Source organism: Mobula hypostoma, chromosome 28 (genome assembly GCF_963921235.1).
Source record: "Mobula hypostoma chromosome 28, sMobHyp1.1, whole genome shotgun sequence".
Classification (NCBI taxonomy): domain Eukaryota; kingdom Metazoa; phylum Chordata; class Chondrichthyes; order Myliobatiformes; family Myliobatidae; genus Mobula; species Mobula hypostoma.
In genome coordinates, this window is record NC_086124.1 from 24,824,008 (window position 1) to 24,846,168 (window position 22,161).

Below are 22,161 nucleotides of genomic sequence, written 5' to 3' on the forward strand. Positions count from 1 at the left end.
ACAGTCGGGGTGTGTGTCAGTGTTACAGTGAGGGGTGTGGGGTGTGTCAGTGTTACAGTGAGGGGTGTGGGGTGTGTCAGTGTTACAGTGAGGGGTGTGGGGTGTGTCAGTGTTACAGTGAGGGGTGTGGGGTGTGTCAGTGTTACAGTGAGGGGTGTGGGGTGTGTCATTGTCACAGTGAGGGGTGTGGGGTGTGTCAGTGTTACAGTGAGGAGTGTGGGGTGTCTCAGTGTCACAGTGAGGGGTGTGGGGTGTGTCGTGTCACAGTGTGCTGTGTGGGGTGTGTCAGTGTTACAGTCGGGTGTGGGGTGTGTCAGTGTTACAGTGAGGGGTGTGGGGTGTGTCAGTGGTACAGTGAGGGGTGAGGGGTGTGTCGTGTCACAGTGTGCTGTGTGGGGTGTGTGTTGTTACAGTCGGGGTGTGTGTCAGTGTCACAGTGAGGGGTGAGGGGTGAGTCGGTGTTACAGTGAGGGGTGTGGGGTGTGTCAGTGTTACAGTGAGGGGTGTGTCGTGTCACAGTGTGCTGTGTGGGGTGTGTTGTTGTTACAGTCGGGGTGTGTGTCGTGTCACAGTGTGCTGTGTGGGGTGTGTCGTTACAGTCGGGGTGTAGCAATGTTACAGTTAGGGTGTGGGGTGTGTTGATATTACAGTCGGGGTGTGTGTCAGTGTTACAGTGAGGGGTGTGTCGTGTCACAGTGTGCTGTGTGGGGTGTGTTGTTGTTACAGTCGTTGTGTGTGTCAGTGTTACAGTGAGGGGTGTGGGGTGTATCAGTGTTACAGTGAGGGGGGAGTGGTGTGTCAGTGTTACGGTGAGGGGTGAGGGGTGTGTCGTGTCACAGTGTGCTGTGTGGGGTGTGTTGTTGTTACAGTCGGGGTGTGTGTCAGTGTTACAGTGAGGGGTGAGGGGTGTGTCGTGTCACAGTGTGCTGTGTGGGGTGTGTTGTTACAGTCGGGGTGTGTGTCAGTGTTACATTGAGGGGTGTGGGCTGTGTCAGTGTCACAGTGAGTGGTGAGGGGTGTGTCGTGTCACAGTGTGCTGTGTGGGGTGTGTCAGTGTTACAGTCGGGGTGTGTGTCAGTGTTACAGTGAGGGGTGTGGGGTGTGTCAGTGGTACAGTGAGGGGTGAGGAGTGTGTCGTGTCACAGTGTGCTGTGTGGAGTGTGTTGTTACAGTCGGGGTGTGTGTCAGTGTTACAGTGAGGGGTGTGGGGTATATCAGTGTTACAGTGAGGGGGGAGTGGTGTGTCACTGTTACGGTGAGGGGTGAGGGGTGTGTCGTGTCACAGTGTGCTGTCTGGGGTGTGTTGTTGTTACAGTCGGGGTGTGTGTCAGTGTTACAGTGAGGGGTGAGGGGTGTGTCGTGTCACAGTGTGCTGTGTGGGGTGTGTTGTTACAGTCGGGGTGTGTGTCAGTGTTACAGTGAGGGGTGAGGGGTGTGTCAGTGTCACAGTGAGGGGTGAGGGGTGTGTCAGTGGTACGGTGAGGGGTGAGGGGTGTGTCGTGTCACAGTGTGCTGTGTGGGGTGTGTTGTTGTTACAGTCGGGGTGTGTGTCAGTGTTACGGTGAGGAGTGTGTCAGTGGTACGGTGAGGGGTGAGGGGTGTGTCGTGTCACAGTGTGCTGTGTGGGGTGTGTTGTTACAGTGAGGGGTGAGGGGTGTGTCAGTGTTACAGTGAGGGGTGTGGGGTGTGTCAGTGTCACAGTGAGGGGTGAGGGGTGTGTCAGTGTTACAGTGAGGGGTGAGGGGTGTGTCAGTGTTACAGTGAGGGGTGTGGGGTGTGTCAGTGTTACAGTGAGGGGTGTGAGGTGAGTCGGTGTTACAGTGAGGGGTGTGGGGTGTGTCATTGTCACAGTGAGGGGTGTGGGGTGTATCAGTGTCACAGTGAGGGGTGAGGGGTGTGTCGTGTCACAGTGAGGGGTGTGGGGTGTGTCATTGTTACAGTGAGGGGTGTGGGGTGTGTCAGTGTTACAGTGAGGGGTGTGGGGTGTGTCAGTGTTACAGTGAGGGGTGTGGGGTGTGTCAGTGTTACAGTGAGGGGTGTGGGGTGTGTCAGTGTCACAGTGAGGGGTGTGGGGTGTGTCAGTGTTACAGTGAGGGGTAAGGGGTGTGTCAGTGTTACAGTGAGGGGTGTGGGGTGTGTCAGTGTTACAGTGAGGGGTGTGGGGTGTGTCAGTGTTACAGTGAGGGGTGTGGGGTGTGTCAGTGTTACAGTGAGGGGTGTGGGGTGTGTCAGTGTCACAGTGAGGGGTGTGGGGTGTGTCAGTGTTACAGTGAGGGGTGTGGGGTGTGTCAGTGTCACAGTGAGGGGTGTGGGGTGTGTCAGTGTCACAGTGAGGGGTGTGGGGTGTGTCAGTGTTACAGTGAGGGGTGTGGGGTGTGTCAGTGTTACAGTGAGGGGTGTGGGGTGTGTCAGTGTTACAGTGAGGGGTGTGGGGTGTGTCAGTGTCACAGTGAGGGGTGTGGGGTGTGTCAGTGTTACAGTGAGGGGTGTGGGGTGTGTCAGTGGTACAGTGAGGGGTGAGGGGTGTGTCAGTGTTACAGTGAGGGGTGAGGGGTGTGTCATTGTTACAGTGAGGGGTGTGGGGTGTGTCAGTGTCACAGTGAGGGGTGTGGGGTGTGTCAGTGTTACAGTGAGGGGTGGGGTGTGTGTCAGTGTTACAGTGAGGGGTGTGGGGTGTGTCAGTGTTACAGTGAGGGGTGACGGGTGTGTCGTGTCACAGTGTGCTGTGTGGGGTGTGTCAGTGTTACAGTGAGGGGTGTGGGGTGTGTCAGTGTTACAGTGAGGGGGAGGGGTGTGTCAGTAGTACTGTGAGGGGTGTGTCATGTCACAGTGTGCTGTGTGGGGTGTGTTGTTACAGTCGGGGTGTGTGTCAGTGTTACAGTGAGGGGTGTGGGGTGTGTCAGTGTTACAGTGAGGGGTGTGGGGTGTGTCAGTGTTACGGTGAGGGATGTGGGGTGTTTCAGTGTTACAGTGAGGGGTGTGGGGTGTGTCAGTGTTATAGTGAGGGGTGTGAGGTGAGTCGGTGTTACAGTGAGGGGTGTGGGGTGTGTCATGTCACAGTGAGGGGTGTGGTGTGTATCAGTGTCACAGTGAGGGGTGAGGGGTGTGTCGTGTCACAGTGAGGGGTGTGGGGTGTGTCATTGTTACAGTGAGGGGTGTGGGGTGTGTCAGTGTTAGAGTGAGGGGTGTGGGGTGAGTTAGTGTTACAGTGAGGGGGAGGGGTGTGTCAGTGGTACGGTGAGGGGTGAGGGGTGTGTCGTGTCACAGTGTGCTGTGTGGGGTGTGTTGTTACAGTCGGGGTGTGTGTCAGTGTTATGGTGAGAGGTGAGGGGTGTGTTGTGTCACAGTGTGCTGTGTGGGGTGTGTTGTTACAGTCGGGGTGTGTGTCAGTGTTACAGTGAGGGGTGTGGGGTGTGTCAGTGTTACAGTGTGCTGTGTGGCGTGTGTCAGTGTTACGGTGAGGGGTGTGGGGTGTGTCAGTGTTACGGTGAGAGGTGAGGGGTGTGTTGTTGTTACAGTCGTGGTGTGTGTCAGTGTTACAGTCGGGGTGTGTGTCAGTGTTACAGTGAGGGGTGTGGGGTGTGTCAGTGTCACAGTGAGGGGTGAGGGGTGTGTCAGTGTTACAGTGTGCTGTGTGGGGTGTGTCAGTGTTACAGTCGGGGTGTGTGTCAGTGTTACAGTGAGGGGTGTGGGGTGTGTCAGTGTCACAGTGAGGGGTGAGGGGTGTGTCAGTGTTACAGTGTGCTGTGTGGGGTGTGTCAGTGTTACAGTTGGGGTGTGTGTCAGTGTTACAGTGAGGGGTGTGGGGTGTGTCAGTGGTACAGTGAGGGGTGAGGGGTGTGTCGTGTCACAGTGTGCTGTGTGGGGTGTGTGTTGTTACAGTCGGCGTGTGTGTCAGTGTCACAGTGAGGGGTGAGGGGTGAGTCGGTGGTACAGTGAGGGGTGAGGAGTGTGTCGTGTCACAGTGTGCTGTGTGGGGTGTGTTGTTACAGTCGGGGTGTGTGTCAGTGTCACAGTGAGGGGTGAGGGGTGAGTCGGTGTTACAGTGAGGGGTGAGGGGTGTGTCATTGTTACAGTGAGGGGTGTGGGGTGTGTCAGTGTTATAGTGAGGGGTGTGGGGTGAGTTGGTGTTACAGTGAGGGGTGTGGGGTGTGTCATTGTCACAGTGAGGGGTGTGGGGTGTGTCATTGTCACAGTGAGGGGTGTGGGGTGTATCAGTGTCACAGCGAGGGGTGAGGGGTGTGTCGTGTCACAGTGAGGGGTGTGGGGTGTGTCAGTGTTACAGTTGGGGTGTGTATCAGTGTTACAGTGAGGGGTGTGGGGTGTGTCAGTGGTACAGTGAGGGGTGAGGGGTGTGTCGTGTCACAGTGTGCTGTGTGGGGTGTGTGTTGTTACAGTCGGGGTGTGTGTCAGTGTTACAGTGAGGGGTGTGGGGTGTGTCAGTGGTACAGTGAGGGGTGAGGGGTGTGTCGTGTCACAGTGTGCTGTGTGGGGTGTGTTGTTACAGTCGGGGTGTGTGTCAGTGTCACAGTGAGGGGTGAGGGGTGAGTCGGTGTTACAGTGAGGGGTGAGGGGTGTGTCATTGTTACAGTGAGGGGTGTGGGGTGTGTCAGTGTTATAGTGAGGGGTGTGGGGTGAGTTGGTGTTACAGTGAGGGGTGTGGGGTGTGTCATTGTCACAGTGAGGGGTGTGGGGTGTATCAGTGTCACAGTGAGGGGTGAGGGGTGTGTCATGTCACAGTGAGGGGTGTGGGGTGAGTCAGTGTTACAGTGAGGGGGAGGGGTGTGCTGTGTCACAGTGTGCTGTTTGGGGTGTGTTGTTGTTACAGTCGGGCTGTGTGTCAGTATTACAGTGAGGGGTGTGGGGTGTGTCAGTGTTACAGTGAGGGGTGAGGGGTGTGTCGTGTCACAGTGTGCTGTGTGGGGTGTGTCAGTGTTACAGTCGGGGTGTGTGTCAGTGTTACAGTGAGGGCTGTGAGGTGTGTCAGTGGTACAGTGAGGGGTGAGGGGTGTGTCGTGTCACAGTGTGCTGTGTGGGGTGTGTTGTTGTTACAAGCGGGGTGTGTGTCAGTGTCACAGTGAGGGGTGAGGGGTGAGTCGGTGTTACAGTGAGGGGTGTGTCATTGTTACAGTGAGGGGTGTGGGGTGTGTCAGTGTTATAGTGAGGGGTGTGGGGTGAGTCGGTGTTACAGTGAGGGGTGTGGGGTGTGTCATTGTCACAGTGAGGGGTGTGGGGTGAGTCAGTGTTACAGTGAGGGGTGTGGGGTGTATCAGTGTCACAGAGAGGGGTGTGGGGTGAGTCGGTGTTACAATGAGGGGTGTGGGGTGTGTCATTGTCACAGTGAGGGGTGTGGGGTGTATCAGTGTCACAGTGAGGGGTGAGGGGTGTGTCATGTCACAGTGAGGGGTGTGGGGTGAGTCAGTGTTACAGTGAGGGGTGTGGGGTGTATCAGTGTCACAGTGAGGGGTGTGGGGTGTATCAGTGTCACAGTGAGGGGTGAGGGGTGTGTCGTGTCACAGTGAGGGGTGTGGGGTGAGTCTGTTACAGTGAGGGGTGAGGGGTGTGTCGTGTCACAGTGAGGGGTGTGGGGTGAGTCTGTTACAGTGAGGGGTGAGGGGTGTGTCGTCTCACAGTGAGGGGTGTGGGGTGAGTCTGTTACAGTGAGGGGGAGGGGTGTGTCGTGTCACAGTGTGCTGTGTGGGGTGTGTTGTTGTTACAGTCGGGGTGTGTGTCAGTGTTACAGTGAGGGGTGTGGGGTGTGTCAGTGGTACAGTGAGGGGTGAGGGGTGTGTCGTGTCACAGTGAGGGGTGTGGGGTGAGTCTGTTACAGTGAGGGGTGAGGGGTGTGTCGTGTCACAGTGAGGGGTGTGGGGTGAGTCTGTTACAGTGAGGGGTGAGGGGTGTGTCGTCTCACCGTGAGGGGTGTGGGGTGAGTCTGTTACAGTGAGGGGGAGGGGTGTGTCGTGTCACAGTGTGCTGTGTGGGGTGTGTGTTGTTACAGTCGGGGTGTGAGTCGGTGGTACAGTGAGGGGTGAGGGGTGTGTCGTGTCACAGTGTGCTGTGTGGGGTGTGTTGTTACAGTCGGGGTGTGTGTCAGTGTCACAGTGAGGGGTGAGGGGGGAGTCGGTGTTACAGTGAGGGGTGAGGGGTGTGTCATTGTTACAGTGAGGGGTGTGGGGTGTGTCAGTGTTATAGTGAGGGGTGTGGGGTGAGTTGGTGTTACAGTGAGGGGTGTGGGGTGTGTCATTGTCACAGTGAGGGGTGTGGGGTGTATCAGTGTCACAGTGAGGGGTGAGGGGTGTGTCATGTCACAGTGAGGGGTGTGGGGTGAGTCAGTGTTACAGTGAGGGGGAGGGGTGTGCCGTGTCACAGTGTGCTGTGTGGGGTGTGTTGTTGTTACAGTCGGGCTGTGTGTCAGTATTACAGTGAGGGGTGTGGGGTGTGTCAGTGTTACAGTGAGGGGTGAGGGGTGTGTCGTGTCACAGTGTGCTGTGTGGGGTGTGTCAGTGTTACAGTCGGGGTGTGTGTCAGTATTACAGTGAGGGGTGTGGGGTGTGTCAGTGTTACAGTGAGGGGTGAGGGGTGTGTCGTGTCACAGTGTGCTGTGTGGGGTGTGTCAGTGTTACAGTCGGGGTGTGTGTCAGTGTTACAGTGAGGGCTGTGAGGTGTGTCAGTGGTACAGTGAGGGGTGAGGGGTGTGTCGTGTCACCGTGTGCTGTGTGGGGTGTGTTGTTACAAGCGGGGTGTGTGTCAGTGTCACAGTGAGGGGTGAGGGGTGAGTCGGTGTTACAGTGAGAGGTGTGTCATTGTTACAGTGAGGGGTGTGGGGTGTGTCAGTGTTATAGTGAGGGGTGTGGGGTGAGTCGGTGTTACAGTGAGGGGTGTGGGGTGTGTCATTGTCACAGTGAGGGGTGTGGGGTGAGTCAGTGTTACAGTGAGGGGTGTGGGGTGTATCAGTGTCACAGTGAGGGGTGTGGGGTGAGTCGGTGTTACAATGAGGGGTGTGGGGTGTGTCATTGTCACAGTGAGGGGTGTGGGGTGTATCAGTGTCACAGTGAGGGGTGAGGGGTGTGTCGTGTCACAGTGAGGGGTGTGGGGTGAGTCTGTTACAGTGAGGGGTGAGGGGTGTGTCGTGTCACAGTGAGGGGTGTGGGGTGAGTCTGTTACAGTGAGGGGTGAGGGGTGTGTCGTCTCACAGTGAGGGGTGTGGGGTGAGTCTGTTACAGTGAGGGGGAGGGGTGTGTCGTGTCACAGTGTGCTGTGTGGGGTGTGTTGTTGTTACAGTCGGAGTGTGTGTCAGTGTTACAGTGAGGGGTGTGTAGAGTACAGCCACTTTGAACTGGATCGTTTCCATGTTTGCCTGTTCCGGTTGTTCTCTCCACCGGCGCTGATCGTTCAGTCCATCGAATCCTCCATGATGCTGCAAGATGTTATCTAAGTTCTGTGATGGTCGATTGGACCGTGGAGTGGAGTTCAAGTCAGTCTCTGAGCAATGTCCATTTTTTACCCATTCAGCGCTTCCTCGTGAGTTTTTTTGTTGCCGCTAGGGAGTGTGTTGAGCATTTATGGTTTCTTTCTGCTTTGAGTTAAACTGGGTTTCTTATTTCTGTGGCCATCTGAACAAGACGAATCTTAGTATTCCGTATCGTATGCATACGTTGATGACTGAGCCTTTGAACTTCTAGAAACTTTGAACATTGCCTGCCCGCTGTACAATCCCTGCCCCATCAACCGCTCCCCCCTCTCCACATTCAGCCAGGCAGGGGTAAGTTTCAGCGTCTGATTATCCCAGCAATCCCCGTGCGTGGTTGGGATTTCCAAGGGGACCGGAGCCCTTGGGGTGGCAGCTCAGCTGGACTCATCGAGAACGTGCCCACCGCCCCAAAACCCAGAGCAGCAGCGGTCGAGATGGAACCCGTACTTCCGGAGCTGTGGAAAAGCATGGTGGCAGAGTTCGCCTGCCGTTCCACTTCCCCACTGAGCCGAGTGCCGGACCGTCTGCCTTGCTTGTGGCAGCGAGGGAGCCACGGGGCACGGGCAGTGGGACAGGTGTAAGGGATGGGCGGTGAAGAGGGAGCACTCCCTCTCTCCCACCACACCTTCCCTTCTGGGCCAATCCTTCCCTTCTTTCCTTCCCATTCGCTTCCTCCTCCTCCTCAGCTCCCCTCCATTGCCTCCTCTTCCTTCCCCTATCTGCCTCCTTCTCGTTTAACCCACCTATCACTCCATCACCTATCTCTCCCTCCCTTCCTCCTTGTCACCTGCCTAGCTCATTCCCAGCCTCATTTCGCCCCCCCTTCTTTCTCCTCTCACTCCGCCTCCTGCACTGTTCCCCCTCCTCTCTCCCCTCTCCCTCTTCATTTTCCCTTCTTCCTCCTGTTCACCCTCTTCCCCTCCTCTAACTCCACCCCCACCTCCCTCTCCAGCCCGCTTCCCCCTCATCTCCCTCCCCTCCTTCCCACTCCCCTCCCTCTACCCCTTACCCCTCCTCTCCTTCCAGCCATCTTCTACCTCTTTCCCTCCTCTCGCACCACCCTTCTCTCTCTCTCCACACACCTCTGTCCCCTGCGATCTCCCATCTCCCTCCTCCCCTTTCCCCCATCACCTGACTCCCCCTCGCCCCCGTTTCCCCTCCGCTCCGCTTTTGAGAAAAGGGTCAGAGACCGGCCTGGTAAAAGCAATCCCTTTATTCCCGTCCCGGGAGAGGAGGAACCACATTGGAGTGGTAGAGGGAGGGTGGGAGGTGGGAAAGGGTTTGGGAGGAGGACATTTCGAGCCCACGGATCAATTCCCAATCCCGCACCTACCCCCAGATCGGGAACGATGGAGGCGCGGACAAACGCTGTGAAGAGGCCTCATTTCCGCCCGAGCCAAAACGCAGGCAATACTGGTCTGTGCCTTGGCGCTGGGAGCCACTGTGCCTCCTGCTATGCACTGGGGACCAGACACACTCCCTTCTTGACAGTGTGGTCCCCCGCACACCCCACCCCAGGCACAGTGGGAGGGGGACGGACCCAGGACCCAGCCCCAGCCCCCAAACCAGACCGAGGAGCTTGGTGGCTGTAGGTGAGTGGGGCTGGTGCCAGGCTCCGGCAGCGAGGACCCAGGATGCTGAGGGAGTGGCGAGCGGTGAAAGGAGCCCAGTGGTGACAGGGACGCCGACCTGAGTCGCAGGCAAGGTCAGACAGTCCTCTCGCCTCGATTGAGTGACACCTAAGGGGGGGGCGTGGGAGAGAAGAAGAGAGACAAGAAGTGAGGTTAGAGTGAGTAGATACAAGAAATGTGTCAAGTGATGGTGTGGAGGGAGCTTCACCCTGTGTCTGACCCCGGGAGTGTGTGATGGGACAGTGTGGAGGGAGCTTCACCCTGTGTCTGACCCCGGGAGTGTGTGATGGGACGGTGTGGAGGGAGCTTCACTCTGTGTCTGACCCCGGGAGTGTGTGATGGGACGGTATGAGGGAGCTTCACTCTGTGTCTGACCCCGGGAGTGTGTGTTGGGACGGTGTGGAGGGAGCTTCACTCTGTGTCAATCCCCGGCGGTGTGCGATGGGACGGTATGAGGGAGCTTCACTCTGTGTCTGACCCCGGGAGTGTGTGATGGGACGGTCTGGAGGGAGTTTCACTCTGTGTCTGACCCCGGGAGTGTGTCGGGATGGTGTGGAGGGAGTTTCACTTTGTGTCTGACCCCGGGAGTGTGTCAGGATGGTGTGGAGAGAGCTTCACTCTGTGTCTGACCCCGGGAGTGTGTCGGGATGGTGTGGAGGGAGTTTCACTCTGTGTCTGACCCCGGGAGTGTGTGTCGGGACGGTGTGGAGGGAGTTTCACTCTGTGTCTGACCCCGGGAGTGTGTGATGGGACGGTGTGGAGGGAGCTTCACTCTGTGTCTGACTCTGGGAGTGTGTGATGGGATGGTGTGGAGGGAGCTTCACTCTGTGTCTGACTCCGGGAGTGTGTGATGGGACTGTGTGGAGGGAGCTTCACTCTGTGTCTGACCCCGGGAGTGTGTGATGGGACATTGTTGAGGGAGCTTCACTCTGTGTCTGACCCTGGGAGTGTGTGATGGGACGGTGTGGAGGGAGTTTCACTCTGTGTCTGACCCCGGGAGTGTGTCGGGGTGGTGTGGAGGGAATTTCACTCTGTGTCTGACCCCGGGAGTGTGTCAGGATGGTGTGGAGGGAGTTTCACTCTGTGTCTGACCCCGGGAGTGTGTCGGGACGGTGTGGAGGGAGATTCACTCTGTGTCTGAACCCGGGAGTGTGTGATGGGACGATGTGGAGGGAGTTTCACTCTGTGTCTGACCTCGGGAGTGTGTGATGGGACAGTGTGGAGGGAGTTTCACTCTGTGTCTGACCCCGGGTTTGTGTCGGGATGGTGTGGAGGGAGTTTTGTGCTGATTCACCTGGTTTGGGATGTCACAGCGTGCCATCCAAGTAGAACCAGAAATACGCGAGACCCAGCAGGAAGCTGAGACCTACAGTGACATATCGGGACCGGGAGGTCGAGCGCTGCAAAAACAGACAGTTTGACATCCATCACTGACAGAACACTGCTTCCACCCCTCGCGAGACACCCAGCACCGAGATCCATCAGCCCCTCTGCTTTCCTGCCCACCATCACTCCCCAGACTCATTCCATCATCTGCTCTCCTCCAGCTTCTATCAAGCTCTCAGGGAGGGTCATGCTTGGAGCAGGGCAGCTTGCTGGAGTAGGAGGATTTCAGACAGACATATGTATGATGGAGAACATTCTGACTGGTTGCATCACCCTCTGGTGTGGAGGGGACACTGCACGGGGTCAGGGTTGACATCATGGGCACCAGCCTTCCCAGCATCGAGGACATCTTCAAAAAGCGAACGTCACCCTGGACATGCCTCGTTTTCTTTACTACCAGCATTGAAGAGGGAGTGTGTGATTGGACGGTGTGGAGGGAGCTTCACTCTGTGTCTGGCCCTGGGAGTGTGTGATGGGACGGTGTAGAGGGAGCTTCACTCTGTGTCTGACCCCGGGAGTGTGTGATGGGATGGTGTGGAGGGAGTTTCACTCTGTGTCTGTCCCCGAGAGTGTATGATGGGACGGTGTGGAGGGAGATTCACTCTGTGTCTGACATGTGTTCTCCCTCCCTGGAGTGTCTGGTTTTAGCTCTGTGCTCTCAAGGAAGTTGTGTTTCCCTTCAGATAGGGTCCCTGGGAAAGGGGAATATGTTAACAGTTATGCTTCATTTGTTTGGACTCTGCCCGAGAAATGCAGACACGGGCCACAGAGGGAACCGCTTTTCTAACATAGAAGCATAGAAACATAGAAAATAGGTGCAGGAGTAGGCCATTCGGCCCTTCGAGCCTGCACCGCCATTTATTATGATCATGGCTGATCCTCCAACTCAGAACCCCGCCCCAGCCTTCCCTCCATACCCCCTGATCCCCGTAGCCACAAGGGCCATATCTAACTCCCTCTTAAATATAGCCAATGAACTGGCCTCAACTGTTTCCTGTGGCAGAGAATTCCACAGATTCACCACTCTCTGTGTGAAGAAGTTTTTCCTCATCTCGGTCCTAAAAGGCTTCCCCTCTATCCTCAAACTGTGGCCCCTTGTTCTGGACTTCCCCAACATCGGGAACAATCTTCCTGCATCTCGCCTGTCCAATCCCTTTAGGATTTTATACGTTTCAATCAGATGCCCCCTCAATCTTCTAAATTCCAATGAGTACAAGCCCAGTTCATCCAGTCTTTCTTCATATGAAAGTCCTGCCATCCCAGGAATCAATCTGGTGAACCGTCTTTGTACTCCCTCTATGGCAAGGATGTCTTTCCTCAGATTAGGGGACCAAAACTGCACACAATACTCCAGGTGTGGTCTCACCAAGGCCTTGTACAACTGCAGTAGTACCTCCCTGCTCCTGTACTCGAATCCTCTCGCTATAAATGCCAGCATACCATTCGCCTTTTTCACCGCCTGCTGTATCTGCATGCCCACTTTCAATGACTGGTGTATAATGACACCCAGGTCCCGTTGCACCTCCCCTTTTCCTAATCGGCCACCATTCAGGTAATAATCTGTTTTCCTATTTTTGCCACCAAAGTGGATAACTTCACATTTATCCACATAAAATTGCATCTGCCATGAATTTGCCCACTCACCCAACCTATCCAAGTCACCCTGCATCCTCTTAGCATCCTCCTCACAGCTAACACTGCCACCCAGCTTCGTGTCATCCGCAAACTTGGAGATGCTGCATTTAATTCCCTCATCCAAGTCATTAATATATATTGTAAACAACTGGGGTCCCAGCACTGAGCCACCAGTCACCGCCTGCCATTCTGAAACGGTCCCGTTTATTCCCACTCTTTGCTTCCTGTCTGCTAACCAATTCTCCACCCACACCAATACCTTACCCCCAATACCGTGTGCTTTAAGTTTGCACAATAATCTCCTGTGTGGGACCTTGTCAAAAGCCTTTTGAAAATCCGAATATACCACATCCACTGGTTCTCCCCTATCCGCTCTACTAGTTACATCCTCAAAAAATTCTATGAGATTCGTCAGACATGATTTTCCTTTCACAAATCCATGCTGACTTTGTCCGATCATTTCACCGCTTTCCAAATGTGCTGTTATCACATCTTTGATAACTGACTCCAGCAGTTTCCCCACCACCGACGTTAGGCTAACCGGTCTATAATTCCCCGGTTTCTCTCTCCCTCCTTTTTTAAAAAGTGGGGTTACATTAGCCACCCTCCAATCCTCAGGAACTAGTCCAGAATCTAACGAGTTTTGAAAAATTATCACTAATGCATCCACTATTTCTTGGGCTACTTCCTTAAGCACTCTAGGATGCAGACCATCTGGCCCTGGGGATTTATCTGCCTTCAATCCCTTCAATTTACCTAACACCACTTCTCTCCTAACATGTATTTCGCTCAGTTCCTCCATCTCACTGGATCCTCTGTCCCCTACTATTTCTGGAAGATTATTTATGTCCTCCTTATAACCTGTGACAATTTCCAGTAGTGGATGTTCTGTCCTCAGACCCCCTCGTCTGCACCAAATTATCAACAGAGGCCAAACAGAACCGCAAGTCGCACGATCCTGTTCCAGGAAATTTCACTTTCTCAAATCTCTCCTAAGCTTCTCTCCTCTCCCTCCATTCTCTCTTCTCTTCCTCACCTGCTTATTTCCCTGCGACTTGCTTTCCCCTCTCTTCCTTCTCCCTCCTCTCCCCCCAACTCTGTTTGGCTCTCACAATATCTCTCTCTGTCTCTCCCTCTCTCCCTGCAATTCTTTCATTTTCTATTTCACGTTCTTTCTCTCTCCCCACTCTCCAGTGCCTCTCTACCGTGTGTGTATCTGTCTCCCTCTCTCCACTCTCCCCCCTCCCTTCTCCGTCTCCACCCTCTCTTCTCCCATTTCTTCCGACTCTCCCTTCTTCCACTCCTTTTCTCCTCTTTTTCTTTCCCCGTTCTTCCTCCCTCTCCTCCTCCCCTCCCCTTTCATCTCTCCCTCCCCCTCCCCCTCTCCCCTCTCTGTCACCTCCTACCCTCTCTCCCACTCACCAGCCGCTGTTCTCTCTGCCTCGCTCTCCAGTCACCGTACCTGGCTACTGAGGAACATTGCCCCCACCTGCTGCAGGGCCCACGGCCGTGGGGAGGGCCAGCAGTGAGCGGAAATAGGGAGGGGTCCTTCTCATCCATTGGGGTGGGGGAGGGAGAGGAGGTCCGAGGCAGGCAGGGTGAGTCGGAGGGGCGAGTGCAGGAACCGTCTGCCCCACAGGCACACATCCTTGCAAGGGTCTGCAGGTGAATCATTGCAAAGGGACCAGCATAAATCACCTTGTAGGGAGAGCGAGGGAGGGAAAGAGCAACAGATGGAGGGAGAGGAGAGAGAGAAATGAGAGGAATAGCAAGAGAGAGTGGAGAAGGGAGAGAGAGAGAAAGACAGAAATGGAGAGAGAGGACAGAGTGCAGAATAGAGTGACTGTGGGAGAGGGAGGAAAGACAGACAGAGAGAGTGGGAGAGAAAAAGAGAGGGAGACAAAGAGAGAGACCATGTGTGTGAGAGAGACAGAGAAATAGAGACAGTGGGAGAGTGAAATAGAGACAGGAGCAAGAAAGATGGTCTGGGGAGAGAGAGGCCAGAGAAAGGATGAGCGAGGGAAAGAGTGTGGGAGAGAGTCAAGGGGAAAGTCAGAGGAGAGAGACAAGGATTGAGTCAAGTAAAGGAATGCAGTCGGTGTGAGAGAGAAATGTGGAAGGGGGAGGGATGGGGAGATGAGAGAGAAGATGGAGGGAGGTGGACGGAGAACACAGGCACGAGTGAATGAGAGAGTGAGAGACGGGGAGGAGCGAGAGGTAGAGAGGGGGCAATATTGTGAGAGAGGAGAACGGGGGAGAATAGCCCCGGAAAGGGGAGTGAGAGAGAGAGAATGGACACGAGACAAAGGTCAGAGTGGGGTCAAGCAGAGGCTGGAAGGAGGGAGGGAGGGAGGGGGAGAGACGGGTAGAGGAAAAGGCAGGGAGATGGAGAGACGGGGAGGGGGACAGACTATGTGTGAGAGAGAGACGTATAAAGGAACAGGCAGACAGAGAGAGGCAGACATGAAGGACGAAAGGAGAGATGGAGAAAGTGAGAGATACAGAGTCAGAGAGGGAGGGAGGATGGGAGGATGCGGTGGGGTGTTGACGATACTGGTGGTGAGAGTGTTGAGGTCTGACTCACGGTGATGGTATCTCAGCAACCCCACACACACAGTCCGATACACAGTCGGAAATCAGAAGGGCTTTCAGCAGGCCGGCACACACTCGCTCCCTGACCCCCACCCAGACATCACTGAGGATTATAGCGGCGGAGTTTAGGGTCAGGACGGGGTTAAAGGGATGGGGAAGAGCGCAGGGGATCAAAGAGACCAGGAGGGGTGTAGGGGAAGGAAGGAGACAATGAGATGGGGAGGGGTATAGGGGAGGCAGGGGTCACGGAGATGGGGAGGGGTGTAGGGGACAGAAGGGTCACAGACATGGGAATGGGTGTAGGGGTTAGAGGGGTCACGAAGATGGGGAGGGGTGTAGGGGACGGAAGGGTCATAGAGATGGAAATGGGTGTAGGGGTTAGAAGGGTCATGGAGATGGGGAGGGGTGTATGGGTGGGAGGGTATCACAGACACTGGGAGGGAGGAGGTCACAGGGACAGGGAGGGATGTAGACAGAGCTCATCACGGATGGGAAAGGAGGGAGTCACAGGGTCAGGGAGGGATGTAGGGGAGGAAGAGGGTCACGGAAAAGCAGAAGGATGGAGGGGATGGAGGGGGTCACAGAGACTAGGAGGGGTGTCGGGTGATGGGGGTGGACAGGGAGAGGGATGTAGGAGCCAGACAGGGAGGGACAGCAGAGGGGCTGTGCTGACAAGGAGGGTGGTGTTCAGAGGCTGTTTGGGACAGATCAGGAGAAGAGGAGATGAACTCTCAGTTCCAGCACAAGCTGAGGGAAACTCTGGGTAAGCGACACATATCAGTGACAGAGAAGGACTGGTGGGGCTATGCACTATACGATTCGAGGACACAGAGTCTATCAGATAATCCGGTGGATGTCCACAGGGTGGGAGAAATTCATCAGGAACTGCTTTCACTGTGACACTGACACACCCCACACCCCTCACTGTGACACTGACACACCCCACACCACTCACTGTGACACCGACACACACCACACCCCTCACTGTGACACCCCACACCCCTCACCCCTCACTGTGACACTGACACACCCCACACCCCTCAATGTGACACTGACACACCCCTCACCCCTCACTGTGACACCGACACATCCCGCACCCCTCACTGTGACACCGACACACCCCACACCACTCACCGTGACACCGACACCCCCCCACACCCCTCACTGTGGCACCGACACACCCCACACCCCTCACTGTGACACCCCACACCCCTCACCCCTCACTGTGACACCGACACACCCCACACCCCTCACTGTGACACTGACAGACCTCCCAACCCTCACTGTGACACTGACACACCCCACACCCGTCACTGTGACACTGACACACACCACACCCCTCACTGTGACACCGACACACCCCACACCCCTCACTGTGACACCGACACACCCCTCACCCCTCACTGTAACACTGACACACCCCACACCCCTCACTGTGACACCGACACACCCCTCACCCCTCACTGTGACACGGACACACCCCACACCACTCACTGTGACACCGACACACCCCCACACCCCTCACTGTGACACTGACACACCCCACACCCCTCACTGTGACACTGACACCCCACACCCTCACTGTAACACTGACACACCCCTCACCACTCACTGTGACACTGACACACCCCACTCCCCTCACTGTAACACTGACAGACCTCACAACCCTCACTGTGACACTGCACCCCACACCCTCACTGTAACACTGACACACCCCTCACCCCTCACTATAACACTGACACACCCCACACCCCTCACTGTGACACTGACACACCCCACACCCCTCACTGTGACACTGACACAACCCCACACCCCTCACTGTAACACTGACAGACCTCACAGCCCTCACTGTGATACTGACACACCCCACACTGTGATACCGACACACCCCTCACTCCTCACTGTGACACGGACGCACCCCACACCCTTCACTGTGACACCGACACACCCCTCACCCCAACACCGACACATCTCCCACACCCTCACTGTGACACTGACACACCCCACACCCCTCACTGCGACACCGACACACCCCACACCCTCACTGTGACACTGACACACCCCACACCCCTCACTGTAACACTGACAGACCCCACACCCCTCACTGTAACACTGACAGACCTCACAACCCTCACTGTGACACTGACACACTCCACACCCCTCAATGTGACACCGACACACCCCACACCCCTCACTGTGACACTGACACACCCCACACCCTCACTGTAACACTGACACACCCCTCACTGTAACACTGACAGACCTCACAACCCTCACTGTGACACTGACACACCCCTCACCCTCACTGTAACACTGACACACCCCTCACCCCTCACTATAACACTGACACACCCCACACCCCTCACTGTGACACCGACACACCCCTCACCCCTCACTGTGACACGGACGCACCCCACACCACTCACTGTGACACCGACACACCCCCACACCCCTCACTGTAACACTGACACATCCCACACCCTTCACTGTAACACTGACACACCCCACACCACTCACTGTGACACCGACACACCCCCACACCCCTCACTGTAACACTGACACACCCCACACCACTCACTGTGACACTGACACACCCCACATCCCTCACTGTAACACTGACACACCCCACACCCTTCACTGTGACACCGACACACCCCTCACCCCAACACCGACACATCTCCCACACCCCTCACTGTGACACCAACACACCCCTCACCTCTCACTGTGACACTAACACACCCCTCACCCCAACACCGACACATCCCCCACACCCCTCACTGTGACACCAACACACCCCTCACCCCTCACCGTGACACCGACACACCCCCACACCCCTCACTGTATCACTGACACACCCCACACCCCTGACTATGACACTGATACACCCCACACCCCTCACTGTGACACCGACACACACCCCACACCTCTCACTGTGACACTGACACACCCCACACCCCTCACTGTAACACTGACACACCGACACACCCCTCACCTCTCACTGTGACACCGACACACCCGTCACCCCTCACTGTGACACTGACACACCCCACACCCCTCACTGCGACACTGACACACCCCACACCCCTCACTGTGACACTGACACACCCCACACCTCTCACTGTGACACCGACACACACCACACCCCTCACTGTTAGTGTGACACACCCCACACCCCTCACTGTGACACCGACACACCCCACACCCCTCACTGTGACCCCGACACACCCCTCACCCCTCACTGTGACCCCGACACACCCCTCACCCCTCACTGTAACACTGACACACCCCTCACTGTAACACTGACACACCCCACACCCCTCACTGTGACACTGACACACCCCTCACCCCTCACTGTGACACTGACACCCCACAACCTCACTGTGACACCGACACACCCCTCACCCCTCACTGTGACACTGACACACCCCACACCTCTCACTGTGACACTGACACACCCCACACCCCTCACTGTGACACTGACACACTCCACACCCCTCACTGGGACACCGACACACCCCACACCTCTCACTGTGACACTGACACACCCCACACCCCTCACTGTGACACTGACACACTCCACACCCCTCACTGGGACACCGACACACTCCACACCCCTCATTGTGACACTGACACACCCCACACCCCTCACTGTAACACTGACACACCCCACACCCCTCCCTGTAACACTGACACACCCCACACCCCTCACTGTGACACTGACACACCCCACACCCCTCACTGTGACACTGACACACCCCACACCTCTCACTGTGACACCGACACACACCACACCCCTCACTGTTAGTGTGACACACCCCACACCCCTCACTGTGACACCGACACACCCCACACCCCTCACTGTGACCCCGACACACCCCTCACCCCTCACTGTAACACTGACACACCCCTCACTGTAACACTGACACACCCCACACCCCTCACTGTGACACTGACACACCCCTCACCCCTCACTGTGACACTGACACCCCACAACCTCACTGTGACACCGACACACCCCTCACCCCTCACTGTGACACTGACACACCCCACACCACTCACTGTGACACTGACACACCCCACACCCCTCACTGTGACACTGACACACTCCACACCCCTCACTGGGACACCGACACACCCCACACCCCTCACTGTGACACTGACACACTCCACACCCCTCATTGTGACACTGACACACCCCACACCCCTCACTGTAACACTGACACACCCCACACCCCTCCCTGTAACACTGACACACCCCACACCCCTCACTGTGACACCGACACACCCCTCACCCCTCACTGTGACACTGACACACCCCACACCCTCACTGTAACACTGACACACCCCACACCCCTCCCTGTAACACTGACACACCCCACACCCCTCACTGTGACACCGACACACCCCTCACCCCTCACTGTGACACTGACACACCCCACACCCCTCACTGTAACACCGACACACCCCACACCCCTCACTGTAACACCGACATACCCTGCACCCCTCACTGTAACACCGACATACCCCGCAACCCTCATTGTCACACTGACACACCCCACACCCCTCACTGTGACACTGACACACCCCACACCCCTCACTGTGACACACACACCCCACACCCCTCACTGTGACACCGACACACCCACACCCCTCACTGTGACACTGACACACCCCACACCCCTAACTGTGACACTGACACACCCCACACCTCTCACTGTAACACTGACACCCCACACCCCTCACTGTGACACCGACACACCCCACAACCCTCACTGTGACACTGACACACTCCACACCCCTCACTGTGACACTGACACACTCCACACCCCTCACTGTACACTGGCACACCCCACACCCCTCACTGTAACACTGGCACACCCCACACCCCTCACTGTGACACCGACACACCTCACACCCCTCACTGTATCACTGACACACCCCACACCCCTGACTATGACACTGATACACCCCACACCCCTCACTGTGACACCGACACACACCCCACAGCCCTCACTGTGACACTAACACATCCCACACCCCTCACTGTAACACCGACACACCCCTCACCCCTCACTGTGACACCGACACACCCCACACCCCTCACTGTAACACCGACACACCCCGCACTGTTACTGTGACACACCCCACACCCCTCACTGTAACACCGACACACCCCGCACTGTTACTGTGACACATCCCACACCCCTCACTGTAACACTGACATACCCCACACCCCTCACTGTGACACTGACACACCCCTCACTGTTACTGTGACACACCCCACACCCCTCACTGTAACACTGACATACCCCACACCACTCAGTGTGACACCGACACACCTCTCACCCCTCACTGTGACACCGACACACCCCTCACTGTAACACAACACACCCCACACCTCTCACTGTGACACTGACACACCCGACACCCATCACTGTGACACACACATCCCACACCCCTCACTGGGACACCGACACACCCCACACCCCTCACTGTGACACTGACACACCCCACACCCCTCACTGTGACACTGACACACCCCACACCCCTGACTATGACACTGATACACCCCACACCCCTCACTGGGACACCGACACACCCCACACCCCTCACTGGGACACTGACACACACCACACCCCTCACTGTGACACTGACACACTCCACACCCCTCACTGTAACACTGACACACCTCACACCCCTCACTGTGATACTGACACACCCCACACCCCTCACTGTACACTGGCCCACCCCACACCCCTCACTGTGACACTGATACACCCCTCACCCCTCACTGTGACACTGACACACCCCACACCCCTCACTGTGACACTAACACACCCCACACCCCTCCCTGTAACACTGACACACCCCTCACCCCTCACTGTGACACCGACACACCCCACACCCCTCACTGTAACACCGACACACCCCGCACCCCTCACTGTGACACCGACATACCCCACACCCCTCATTGTCACACTGACACACCCCACACCCCTCACTGTGACACCGACACACCCCTCACCCCTCACTGTGACACCGACACACCCCTCACCCCTCACTGTAACACTGACACACCCCTCACTGTGACACTGACACACCCCACACCCCTCACTGTAACACTGACACACACCACACCCCTCACTGTGACACTGATACACCCCACACCCCTGACTGTGACGCCGACACACCCCACACCCCTCACTCTGACACTGACACACCCCACACCCCTCACTGTGACACTGGCAAACCCCACACCCCTCACTGTAACCCCGAACACACCCCACACCCCTCACTCTGACACTGACACATCCCACACCCCTCACTGTTACTGTGACACACCCCACACCCATCACTGTGACACTGACACACCCCACACCCCTCACTGTAACACATGACACACCCCACACCCCTCACTGTAACACCGACACACCCCGCACCCCTCACTGTGACACCGAGATACCCCACACCCCTCATTGTCACACTGACACACCCCACACCCCTCACTGTGACACCGACACACCCCTCACCCCTCACTGTAACACTGACACACCCCTCACTGTGACACTGACACACCCCACACCCATCACTGTGACACTGACACACCCCACACCCCTCACTGTAACACATGACACACCCCACACCCCTCACTGTGACACTGACACACCCCACACCCCTCACTGTAACATTGACACACCTCACACCCCTCACTGTGACACCGACACACCCCACACCCCTCACTGTACACTGACACACCCCACACCCTCACTGTGACACTGAAACACCCCACACCCCTCACTGTAACACTGACACACCCCTCACTGTGACACTGACACACCCCACACCCATCACTGTGACACTGACACACCCCACACCCCTCACTGTATCACTGACACACCCCACACCCCTGACTGTGACACTTATACACCCCACACCCCTCACTGTAACACTGACGCACCCCACGCCCCTCACTGTGACACTGACGCACCCCACACCCCTCACTGTGACGCCGACACACCCCACACCCCTCACTGTATCACTGATACACCCCACACCCCTCACTGTGACACTGGCAAACCCCACACCCCTCACTGTGACACTGACATACCCCACACCACTCAGTGTGACACCGACACACCCCACACCCCTCACTGTAACACTGACATACCCCACACCACTCACTGTAACACTGACACACCCCACACCCCTCACTGTAACACTGACATACCCCACACCACTCAGTGTGACACCGACACACCTCTCACCCCTCACTGTAACACTGACATACCCCACACCACTCACTGTGACACTGACACACCTGACACCCATCACTGTGACACACACATCCCACACCCCTCACTGTGACACTGACACACCCCACACCCCTCACTGTGACACTGACACACCCCACACCCCTCACTGTGACACTGACACATCCCTCAC

General features: G+C 56.4%; 1 protein-coding gene across 1 annotated transcript in view; it reads right to left on the reverse strand.

Annotated features, from left to right (window-relative positions):
* Positions 1-8,679: 8,679 nt before the first annotated feature.
* Positions 8,680-22,161, reverse strand: part of LOC134338966 (uncharacterized) — a 101,705-nt gene continuing 88,223 nt past the window's right edge. Inside the window, exons 9-10 of the mRNA XM_063035186.1 lie at positions 10,400-10,505; positions 8,680-9,213 (exon numbers count right to left, since the gene is read on the reverse strand). Of these exons, the coding sequence (XP_062891256.1) occupies positions 10,413-10,505 (93 nt within the window). The 3' untranslated portion in view covers positions 8,680-9,213; positions 10,400-10,412. The remainder of the gene's footprint in view (positions 9,214-10,399; positions 10,506-22,161) is intronic.